General features: G+C 32.3%; 1 protein-coding gene and 1 long non-coding RNA gene across 3 annotated transcripts in view; one reads left to right on the top strand and one right to left on the bottom strand.

Annotated features, from left to right (window-relative positions):
• LOC107455723 (uncharacterized) overlaps positions 1–13,247 on the top strand; it is a 78,754-nt gene that overhangs the window by 24,745 nt on the left and 40,762 nt on the right. Inside the window, exon 2 of the long non-coding RNA XR_001585621.3 lies at positions 9,833–9,954. This is a non-coding gene — a long non-coding RNA (uncharacterized lncRNA). The remainder of the gene's footprint in view (positions 1–9,832; positions 9,955–13,247) is intronic.
• Positions 8,964–13,247, bottom strand: part of LOC107455721 (ras-related and estrogen-regulated growth inhibitor) — a 64,907-nt gene continuing 60,623 nt past the window's right edge. For both annotated transcript variants that reach the window (XM_016073389.3, XM_016073388.3), the window contains one exon: positions 8,964–13,065. In XM_016073389.3, the coding sequence (XP_015928875.1) occupies positions 12,875–13,065 (191 nt within the window). In that variant the 3' untranslated portion in view covers positions 8,964–12,874. The remainder of the gene's footprint in view (positions 13,066–13,247) is intronic.

The following is a 13,247-nucleotide window of genomic DNA, read 5'->3' as shown; positions in this document are numbered from 1 at the left end:
GGTTACTTCTACTGATTGGGCTACTTTTTTATGGATTGGGTCTTATAGATTGACTAGAAATTGTTATTTTCAGCTACTTGGAGCCATTCTTGGACTCAAACAACGATGGGGTTATTATATATGACAATGCGGATTCGCGACTGGTTTGAAGAGCATTTTGGGCAATTCCTGCGAATCATCAGGCTACCTAGAACTAGACATAAATCCCATCGACCAGTTATGGGATATAAACGAGAGCTCGTCCACAAAATCCTGTACCTGCAACCGCAATTATGGACATCTACTGAGGTTACATTCCTGAATATTCCTACAAGACACCTCCAACTACTTGTTGACACCTACGTCACGTCAAATTGCTGCACTTCTTGGAGCTATCCCTATTGGAAAAAATTCCCAGTACAAAAAATTTTATACCGGTGTATGAAACACCGGTTCCGGTATGATACTGGATCCAGTATAATACCAGTCCCAGTACCATACCGGACCTGGTGTTTCATAAACCGGTATCAAATTGATCCCAGTATGATACTGGAACCAGTATCATACCGGAACTGGTGTTTCATAAACCAGTATCAAATTAATCCCAGTATGATACTGGAACCAGTATCATACCGGAACCGGTGTTTCATAAACCAGTATCAAATTTATCCCAGTATGATACTGGAACCAGTATCATACCGGAACCGGTGTTTCATAAACCAGTATCAAATTGATCCCAGTATGATACTGGAACCAGTATCATACCGGAACCGGTGTTTCATAAACCAGTATCAAATTGATCCCAGTATGATACTGGAACCAGTATCATACCGGAACCGGTGTTTCATAAACCAGTATCAAATTGATCCCAGTATGATACTGGAACCAGTATCATACCGGAACCGGTGTTTCATAAACCAGTATCAAATTGATCCCAGTATGATACTGGAACCAGTATCATACCGGAACCGGTGTTTCATAAACCAGTATCAAATTGATCCCAGTATGATACTGGAACCAGTATCATACCGGAACCGGTGTTTCATAAACCAGTATCAAATTGATCCCAGTATGATACTGGAACCAGTATCATACCGGAACCGGTGTTTCATAAACCAGTATCAAATTGATCCCAGTATGATACTGGAACCAGTATCATACCGGAACCGGTGTTTCATAAACCAGTATCAAATTGATCCCAGTATGATACTGGAACCAGTATCATACCGGAACCGGTGTTTCATAAACCAGTATCAAATTGATCCCAGTATGATACTGGAACCAGTATCATACCGGAACCGGTGTTTCATAAACCAGTATCAAATTGATCCCAGTATGATACTGGAACCAGTATCATACCGGAACCGGTGTTTCATAAACCAGTATCAAATTGATCCCAGTATGATACTGGAACCAGTATCATACCGGAACCGGTGTTTCATAAACCAGTATCAAATTGATCCCAGTATGATACTGGAACCAGTATCATACCGGAACCGGTGTTTCATAAACCAGTATCAAATTGATCCCAGTATGATACTGGAACCAGTATCATACCGGAACCGGTGTTTCATAAACCAGTATCAAATTGATCCCAGTATGATACTGGAACCAGTATCATACCGGAACCGGTGTTTCATAAACCAGTATCAAATTGATCCCAGTATGATACTGGAACCAGTATCATACCGGAACCGGTGTTTCATAAACCAGTATCAAATTGATCCCAGTATGATACTGGAACCAGTATCATACCGGAACCGGTGTTTCATAAACCAGTATCAAATTGATCCCAGTATGATACTGGAACCAGTATCATACCGGAACCGGTGTTTCATAAACCAGTATCAAATTGATCCCAGTATGATACTGGAACCAGTATCATACCGGAACCGGTGTTTCATAAACCAGTATCAAATTGATCCCAGTATGATACTGGAACCAGTATCATACCGGAACCGGTGTTTCATAAACCAGTATCAAATTGATCCCAGTATGATACTGGAACCAGTATCATACCGGAACCGGTGTTTCATAAACCAGTATCAAATTGATCCCAGTATGATACTGGAACCAGTATCATACCGGAACCGGTGTTTCATAAACCAGTATCAAATTGATCCCAGTATGATACTGGAACCAGTATCATACCGGAACCGGTGTTTCATAAACCAGTATCAAATTGATCCCAGTATGATACTGGAACCAGTATCATACCGGAACCGGTGTTTCATAAACCAGTATCAAATTGATCCCAGTATGATACTGGAACCAGTATCATACCGGAACCGGTGTTTCATAAACCAGTATCAAATTGATCCCAGTATGATACTGGAACCAGTATCATACCGGAACCGGTGTTTCATAAACCAGTATCAAATTGATCCCAGTATGATACTGGAACCAGTATCATACCGGAACCGGTGTTTCATAAACCAGTATCAAATTGATCCCAGTATGATACTGGAACCAGTATCATACCGGAACCGGTGTTTCATAAACCAGTATCAAATTGATCCCAGTATGATACTGGAACCAGTATCATACCGGAACCGGTGTTTCATAAACCAGTATCAAATTGATCCCAGTATGATACTGGAACCAGTATCATACCGGAACCGGTGTTTCATAAACCAGTATCAAATTGATCCCAGTATGATACTGGAACCAGTATCATACCGGAACCGGTGTTTCATAAACCAGTATCAAATTGATCCCAGTATGATACTGGAACCAGTATCATACCGGAACCGGTGTTTCATAAACCAGTATCAAATTGATCCCAGTATGATACTGGAACCAGTATCATACCGGAACCGGTGTTTCATAAACCAGTATCAAATTGATCCCAGTATGATACTGGAACCAGTATCATACCGGAACCGGTGTTTCATAAACCAGTATCAAATTGATCCCAGTATGATACTGGAACCAGTATCATACCGGAACCGGTGTTTCATAAACCAGTATCAAATTGATCCCAGTATGATACTGGAACCAGTATCATACCGGAACCGGTGTTTCATAAACCAGTATCAAATTGATCCCAGTATGATACTGGAACCAGTATCATACCGGAACCGGTGTTTCATAAACCAGTATCAAATTGATCCCAGTATGATACTGGAACCAGTATCATACCGGAACCGGTGTTTCATAAACCAGTATCAAATTGATCCCAGTATGATACTGGAACCAGTATCATACCGGAACCGGTGTTTCATAAACCAGTATCAAATTGATCCCAGTATGATACTGGAACCAGTATCATACCGGAACCGGTGTTTCATAAACCAGTATCAAATTGATCCCAGTATGATACTGGAACCAGTATCATACCGGAACCGGTGTTTCATAAACCAGTATCAAATTGATCCCAGTATGATACTGGAACCAGTATCATACCGGAACCGGTGTTTCATAAACCAGTATCAAATTGATCCCAGTATGATACTGGAACCAGTATCATACCGGAACCGGTGTTTCATAAACCAGTATCAAATTGATCCCAGTATGATACTGGAACCAGTATCATACCGGAACCGGTGTTTCATAAACCAGTATCAAATTGATCCCAGTATGATACTGGAACCAGTATCATACCGGAACCGGTGTTTCATAAACCAGTATCAAATTGATCCCAGTATGATACTGGAACCAGTATCATACCGGAACCGGTGTTTCATAAACCAGTATCAAATTGATCCCAGTATGATACTGGAACCAGTATCATACCGGAACCGGTGTTTCATAAACCAGTATCAAATTGATCCCAGTATGATACTGGAACCAGTATCATACCGGAACCGGTGTTTCATAAACCAGTATCAAATTGATCCCAGTATGATACTGGAACCAGTATCATACCGGAACCGGTGTTTCATAAACCAGTATCAAATTGATCCCAGTATGATACTGGAACCAGTATCATACCGGAACCGGTGTTTCATAAACCAGTATCAAATTGATCCCAGTATGATACTGGAACCAGTATCATACCGGAACCGGTGTTTCATAAACCAGTATCAAATTGATCCCAGTATGATACTGGAACCAGTATCATACCGGAACCGGTGTTTCATAAACCAGTATCAAATTGATCCCAGTATGATACTGGAACCAGTATCATACCGGAACCGGTGTTTCATAAACCAGTATCAAATTGATCCCAGTATGATACTGGAACCAGTATCATACCGGAACCGGTGTTTCATAAACCAGTATCAAATTGATCCCAGTATGATACTGGAACCAGTATCATACCGGAACCGGTGTTTCATAAACCAGTATCAAATTGATCCCAGTATGATACTGGAACCAGTATCATACCGGAACCGGTGTTTCATAAACCAGTATCAAATTGATCCCAGTATGATACTGGAACCAGTATCATACCGGAACCGGTGTTTCATAAACCAGTATCAAATTGATCCCAGTATGATACTGGAACCAGTATCATACCGGAACCGGTGTTTCATAAACCAGTATCAAATTGATCCCAGTATGATACTGGAACCAGTATCATACCGGAACCGGTGTTTCATAAACCAGTATCAAATTGATCCCAGTATGATACTGGAACCAGTATCATACCGGAACCGGTGTTTCATAAACCAGTATCAAATTGATCCCAGTATGATACTGGAACCAGTATCATACCGGAACCGGTGTTTCATAAACCAGTATCAAATTGATCCCAGTATGATACTGGAACCAGTATCATACCGGAACCGGTGTTTCATAAACCAGTATNATATATATTATGCGTGTGTAGCTTTTTATAAGAGTTTAAAAATTAATATGTATCTACAATTATGATACTTAATTATCAGTCAAAATTTTCATACAGCTGCTGCTATCAAATTTAGAATAAGCAATTGTGAGTCTTATACTTAAATAAAACTTGCACTATTTTTTCCTAACTACTTAAATAAAATTATTAACAATAATATTAAAGAAGGTTTTTCATACATTATTACCATTAATCAACCTATTTTAGATTTTATTAAACAAAACAAAATTAAATCTATAGCGACCTAAGATATCTAAGATCTCGTTATTAGTATTCCACTTTCTAAACTAAAAGATTTTTTTTAATGTTATTACTATGATTATAAAAATAACCTTAATTACAAATTTGATTTCTAAGAAATTCTAATTAATATGTGCCTTTTTAATAATTATATTTATAATGGAATTTTTTTTTATTCAAATAGATGAAATATCACAAGAATCTAATTTTTCGTCCCTTATGGCTAACTTATTTTGACACTTATATGAAAAAAATTATACTCTAAATATCAAATTTTTTTTAAAATTTGTTGAGGCTTTCAATATCTTTAAAACTATATAGTTTTGTTAAATAAAATTTACCTGGAGGAAGCAATATTGGTTCGTAATCATGACGATAATATTAATTAAAAAAATTTTCTTGGTTGAAGTATTAAAAAGAAGAAAATATCTGCATTATTGACATACTGAGAATGTCTGCATTATTGACATATTGACAATGTCTGCATTATTGCCATACACGAATGATTTTAAAATTAATATAAATAAATTAATTACACTGAATTCTAAGGTTTAAAAAATATTTATTTTAATACTATTTTTAATCAAATTAAAAGTATTAAATGAATTTGTAGTAATATTTATTTATCCAAAAAACAAATAGACTTACTTTTCCGAAATTTGATTGAAAACAATGGATACTTAATTAAATTCTACACAAAATCCTTGAGTTAATTGTGTATTAAAATTATTTAATGAATATATTTCCATAAAAATCTTATAATTATCTAACTTTTTAGCATGTGCAAATTCAATTCCGTAGGTAAAAATGTTATACCTCCAAACAACAACCTCTTTCATTGAATTAAAATCTTTTATTTAAAATTCGTTCGGTTAAAATTCGCTTAGAATAATTATTTTTTTAAATTGTTCTATTTTAACAATTGTAAACTTTGAAATATCCAATAGAATGTATTATTAGCTTTCGCAGATACAGTTTCCGATTTTCATATTTTGAAATTTGGTTATGAAAACATTTCTAATTAATAAGCAATTCCAGTTATGAACATATTTCTAAATAATTTTTGCAAGACATGACAACTGTTTTGCTTTTACATGTTCTTTGTTGTTCCTATTTGTGTTTTGTCTCGAATTTGTGTGAGTCCTAAAACTTTTATTTTTTTATCTCTCCTCAAGCAATTCGATTGATATGGCTAAATTAATATAGTATTAGAATGCACTATTTTTGAGGAGTTTTTCTTCTTATTTTGGAAGATTTGTAATTAACATTTGTTTCAATATTTTTGGTCTTTTTCTCCAATAAACAAAATAATGGAAACTTTCGATACCAACACATCTTTGGATGTTTCTCAAAAAATACTTGAGAATCAATTTATTTATTTAAAAGTGTTTAGATCATGTGATGTCTCATACATATCAATGAAGTTCAAAGCTTTTTAAGGTTTGATGGACCATCTATAAATTACAAACGAAAAAATTTTTTTGATCACCCTATGCCAAAAAATATCGTAATATGTAAGTTGCAACTATTATTTTGGTTATTATATGCAATAATTGCATGCACAAAATTTCGTAAACCTAGCTTGAATATTTATAAGGATATGGACATTTTTATAAAAAACGAATTTTTTTGTCTTACGCTTTTTTGCTATAACTTATGTAACAAAATTCGTTAAAAACTGCGCAAGGTATTAGTTTTTTTATGCTGCGCATGAGCGAAAAAAATTAAAAACTTTTTTTTCTTCTTAATTTTGTAGTGAATCGTATTTGGCAACCAATAAAAAAAGTTTGATTTGAATAATTCAAAAAGTTTCAAGCAATTTTCTAAGTAGTTTTCTTACTTTTTAGAAGAAAGCTCAAAATTATAAGGAGTTTTCCACATATTTTATTTTTGTAGTATTAAGCACGATTTATTAACAAATGATAATACCCTTCTAATGATAGCCGTACAACAAAGTGTGATGGTACTAGGAAGTACAATATACGAGAGAAAAGATACTTTTATGAGGGAGGATCAACAACAATGCAGGTGTCATTTTTATTAAATTTTGTTTAATTGTACAAAATGAAATTTAGGGAAAACCCATAAAAATTTTGAACTTACTTTTAAAAATTGAGTGAAACTTTTTAAACTTTTGAAATTTGTCGCCAAGTACTGCAAAATTAAGAAAAAAAGTTTTTAATCTTTCGACGCATGCTCAGTCTAAAAAACTACTTTAATTGCTCATATCTTGAGCAGATTTAAATTTTTTTTTTTCAAATTTTGAAGAAATAATATTGAGATCAATTTTAAATTTATCTATAAGTTTTGCTACATTTTATTCAATATTTCCAAAGTTATCGTAAAAAAAAAGTCAATCGTTTTTAATAAATTGTCTATATCTCCATAAACACTCAAGCTGGGTTTACGAAATTTTGTGTAATTATTGCATATAATAACCAAAATGATAGTCGTAAAGTTAAAAATTTAATACGACTTTTTTTGGCAAAGACATATCTTTCCGTCTGTAATTTAATTGACGGTCCGTCGAACCTCAAAAACCTTTAATGATGTGTATAAGAAATTGCACGATCTAATCACTTCTAAGTATGCAAACTGACTCTCAAAATAATTTTTGAGAAATATCAAAAAATGTGTTAGTATCGAAGTGTTTCGATTATTTTGTCCAATTCCTGTATATATATATATATATATATATATATATATATATAGCATTTTAATAGTTTTAACTCATACCTCGTACCTTTATTTTCTTAATGAAGCCAAAAAAGGTAAAATTGGCTTTCTAAAATAAAAATTTTATAGAGGTTACAAACATATAAACCACCTTGCCATGTGACGCCATTTTGTTAAAATGAGTCTGATTTAAAAATGGCCTCCAAACTCTTAAATTCGATCCAAGAATTCTGAAAAAAATATTGCTACTTTCGAACAAAAAATTTTCATGAAAATCTGTGGTGTGGTCGATTTTATTTGGAATGAGCCACGCAGTTTTTTAGTTGTGTAATAAGGATATTTGTATTATAATTTATAAGTGAACTATATTAAATACTTTTATTATGTATAATCTGCCTTGGTTCTGTTAAGCATAGTTCGGCTTCTACACGTACACTGTGGTGTTCTCCGAATTTGGCGTTGAACAACTCTAAAAGTTGCGTGAAAGAACACTTTTTTCCAAGTTAACACTAAATCGAGATTTCATATAAAATTTAAAGCTCTAAACACAATTCATTAAATATTTCCAAAAACAATAAAGCTGGAACGTTTTGATTTCGTTGGCAATTGTTTAGAATCAATAAAGAACTGTTTTCAATGCTGCTCTTCATCTGCAGTTCATATTTAAAAATGTGTATGTATGTTTTTAGTTGTGCAATAAGAACATTTTAATACAGTTTACATTGACTTGAAAATTAAATGATTTTTTATAATTTCTATCCGTTCCTGCTCTGTTTAGCCTATTCTCTCTGTGCTAAGCGTATGTTTGATTTACAAAAAACTTTTATTTTGAGAACCTATATTACTTATTCTTACTTTATACTGTCTCGTAAAACTAACCTGAATGATTCTTATGTGCATCATATCTAACTATAATTATAAATTGTATTAAGAGTAAATAACAAATATAGTGGTGTCTCCTTTACACTAAGTAGGGTATTCTAGGTGGGTTACTTCACTGTCCTAGGATTTTGGCGTATGATTCATTTTTGGTGTTCAGATATTCAAAAGTGTTTGATTTATAAACTAATCATATTTTAAGAATTAGTGAATTTAAGATTCTTATTTTGTATTGTCTCGTTAAAATACCTTTACTGTCTCTTATCTTACTGTAATTAGTGTTACTAAATATCAAAAATGGTGCCGTGATATTCTTAGTGTTTCACTACGTCTACACCACTCAGTGTCAAGTAGCTGCCACCATTTTTGGTGTTAAGATATACTTCAATTTTCAATATTAACAAACAACTCTCATTTATTTTTTACTTATTGTAAATACAAATATACAACAAACATAAATGCTTAGTTTGAAGACATCAAATAAACCACTTTGAGAATGCAAAAGAATATGATAATTATACAGAGTCAGCCACAATTGTTCAGTAAAGCTGCAGAAAGCGCTCTGGCATTTCAAATGCATGATTTCAACACTTATTACATTTAATTAAAAGATGATTGAATAAAAATAGAAATTTTTCACTTGCGTAAAATTTCGACTGTATTTCATTGTCTTCTAACGAATATCGGCAAAACTTCATTAATACGGTAATTAAATAAAGCTTCTTCAATCAATTCGTCGTTCTTATAAAGAACACGAAGATGTCAAAGAACCACACTCTTCGACGAATGACTTATTCGTTTTGATTCAACAACGTCAAGACCCGAACTAAAGGTAGTTCATTCGAACGCAACCTTAATTTAGGGTTCATATATTTTCACAAAATGATTTTTTTGGCTCGTTTTGCTGGCATGAATTTAGTTTTTCTCTGTCTTTTTTTTCCAGTCTCTATATAGGGTTGAATTTTTCGGTGTGTTTAATGCCCAGCCTTTACTTTATGAGATATATCTTTTGCTTTAAATACAATTCTTTAGGTTTAAATACAATATGGAACTGTTTCTGGAAAAGTCATATAACTTTTTTCAAATGAAATTTTTTTACAAAATTTAATTATTTCCAGTAAAACTCTCATCTTAAAATTCGTTCAGATCTAAAATGATTAACTTTTTGCCTTTTAATCAAAACGATGCTTAGCCAAATCATTATCTTTAATAATTAAACTAAATATTATCGGTTATTTATTTTTATGAAAAATACTTTTTCCATAGTAAGAAGATCTAAATGGAATCTTTTGAAGAATTCGGGCAGAATATTAAGCATACAACTCACATCTAAAGATAGACATTTGATACAGATATGGCACAGAATATGATTGAATTCAAACCTTTCAGTAAGTATTTATATTTGTTTATTTTTTCTTTCTTTGACTAACCAATTTAATACTATAAAGTCTGAATGAATAAAATTTGAACCAAAATCGGTAGATTAGTTTCGAATATGACCAATTTTAAAAAGTAGTATATTTAAAATATGATTTATAGAGAACTATTCAATCTAATTAGAATTACACGTTTAATTAATTAGCACACTTAAAGTTATGACTTTAAAATACTTAAATTGAGTCTTAGTATGATAAAACCCGATAATTAAACAAAAGTTAATCAGTTTTTTACTCACTGTACATTCTAATTTCTGTGGTAAGATAATACGCTGGATATATAGGGGTTGGGGGACTTAACAAGATAATGTTTATGATTGTCACTGACGGAACTTAATCCATTTTAAGTTAGATCATCAAACAAACAGTAAATCCTGAAGAGATATTTGAAATTAATTATCAACAAGATAAATTTTTTTGGAGCAGAACGATTTGAATATCTTAACTCTGGATCCAAATGTTAGGAAACTTAATTTGGCTGCAAAAAGAAAACTGCAGTCACATTAAAAGAGCCGTGGGGGCTCGGGGGATAGAGCGTTCGCCCTCCAATGAGGTGAACCGGGTTCGAATCCCAGTGATGGTTGATGGATTCGAATTCCGCACCCGTCTCGCACAGTGCGGACGAAAAATATCCTCAGTGGTAGACGGATCATGGGTTCGAGTCCCTTTGCCGTCAGACTAACCGTGCAAGGTTTTCATCTCCATGTAACGCAGATGCGGGTTAGTTCCTTCAAAAAGTCCTCCACGAAGGCAGAATTTATCCCTATACTTGATCCAGGAGTTCCCCTGTCTTCTGGATTGAATTCAAAATTACAAGGCTATGGAGTTGAACATCAGTAGTCGTAAATCCAGTATTGGGTCGTCTGTTCAACGACGGTTATAAAATAAAATAAAATCACATTAGAAGTTAAACTAACTTCTTTTAAAAATGAACTAATAGCAAATTTTTTAATCAGTCATAAGCATTATATACCTAATTTGTTTATAAAAAACAAAACCATTTTTTTAAAACTCTGAATAAACTTAAATTGTATTAAAATTTAACAAAATTATTTGAATATTGAGCTAATTTTTTTTATCAGTCATAAGTAATACGAGTTTTGGTTGTAAGCAACAAAATCTTGAAAAACTGTATAACTGCTTTTTTAATAATAATAAAAGTTTAGCAAAATTACATTAATTATTATCACAAAATAATTTTGATTCGCTTTCTTTTGTGCATGGATTTTGATAAAATTTCAAGATATCTTCCTATTTTTAGGATGCACTACTCTGAAGTTTAAATCAGTAAAATTTAATGAATATAACATTACCTTGATAAAAATTATTTATTTGCATCACGAGATGACGAAAAAAAAAACATTTTTAATACTATGATTGTAACGCGACAAATCTTTTTATTCTCTGTCGTCACCTGAAATGTTTACAAATCTTCCAACCTTCCTTGAGAAACAGTTTTGTTACATGAAAATATTTCATAAAATTTTCATTGATTTTGATTATTTTCATTTAGGTAAGCTTATAATGGTGGAGTTATTTGACCTTAATAAATGGCCTCTTTAAGGAACACTGTTGTTGATGATTCAACTTGTTAATAGAAAAACACTTATCTTATTTGTAAACTCTAGATTATTTACAAAAGCGCGAATTATTTGAAACTTTTTTTATGCTACATTGATTTAGTTCTTTTTATTCCGAAATTAGTTCAGACAAAATATGAATTTTGCATAAGCAAAATCTCACTTGAAAATTTATTACAATTCAAAAACGGACAAAATACAATAGCGTGATTCATTCTGCGAAAATCGATTCTGGTTAACAACCGTCATTAATCTGTCTTCTCATTGGTTGAGTTTGAAGAAAAGCCGTTGAAGATGCTCACTTAGTATTTCATGGACATTTCAATAACATATTGACGACCACTAGTGAAGAACTTTTTGTAATATCAATGAAATTGATAGCAAAAGTTTAATCAAAAGTAAATCTGCTCTAAAATATTTCAAGAAATAAAAGGTTAAATTGAAAGAGGTCAAAATAAAAAACATAGTTTAGTGTGGAGAAATATTAGAGTTTGAAGAGATTCCGAGATCCGATCTTTAAATAATTAGAAGAAAATAAACTCATAAATGCCATTAACAATTATCTCGACTGAATTATTATTTTTAGCTATTTTTAATAATTGCATAAAAAACATAAATTTTAATGAAATTTCTACAAATTGCAGGATATTCATAGTGTGTTTCTTCACTAATGAAACATCAAATAGTAAGATATTTGTTTTCAATAAAATTGCCCAAAAAATTACTCTCGTATAATTTTGTCTTTATAAGTAAAAACTCCGGCAAACAAGATAAAAACCAATTATATAGACACTTTGTAAAGACATGCAAAAAGAGTATTTCCTTTAAGAAATCTTGAATAACTTTTGATTTTGTGATTGGATCTTTATGTACTCAGTTTAATTGGCTTAAAATGGTTGCTTCAAACCGGCTTATTAATTAATGCAGACGATATTTTAAAATACGAAACACAAAAACATTTCTCTGAATAAAGCTTTCGACTGATTTCTGCAATCTAGGAAATATGGTCCATATTTCCTAGATTGTGGCCCCTATTAGCCTCCTAATAGCGGTTGCAAGTTTTAAGCGAATTGAAAACCTTTTGCCCACAATTATGAAGTTCGCATATCCAAAGGTAATCCCATGATAAAAATAACTTTTAGTAAATATTTTTATAATTTTTTCAACAGTAGTCGAAAACTTTTCATTTGTAAGGTAGGCAAACATTAATCTAAAGAATGTAATTTTATATAGCAAAATAAGAAATTTGGACGAAAGAAATATCATCTGCACTAATCATCCCTTGGAAGGTTTCATTTTCTATCACTTTTGTTTGAGTTCTTTCCACCATGTTTAATCCGATCCAAGAGTGATTGTTTTGAGCGTCGACGAAAAACATTAACTTCTCGAAAAAGTTCACTAAATGCATCTGCAACTTGATGAACATGTTCGGATGCAGCTATTTCGGAAAAAGAGGCTTCCACTTCTTTTGCAAGCTTTTCCCCTGTAACACAAAATATACTTTATTTTATGCTCCATATATAGGGTTAAACATCAAACTCTCGCAACATTCTAGTATTTTATTAAATTCAGTATTGTCATTTAATTATTACCACACTGAGAAATTCCGATGTTTGTGATTTTTTATTTTGATTTTTGATTAAGATTATGAAAATACACATTATC

Source organism: Parasteatoda tepidariorum, chromosome X1, assembly GCF_043381705.1.
Source record: "Parasteatoda tepidariorum isolate YZ-2023 chromosome X1, CAS_Ptep_4.0, whole genome shotgun sequence".
NCBI lineage: Eukaryota > Metazoa > Arthropoda > Arachnida > Araneae > Theridiidae > Parasteatoda > Parasteatoda tepidariorum.
Note: the sequence above shows the minus strand (reverse complement) of the source record. Positions and strands in the feature narration are given on the sequence as shown.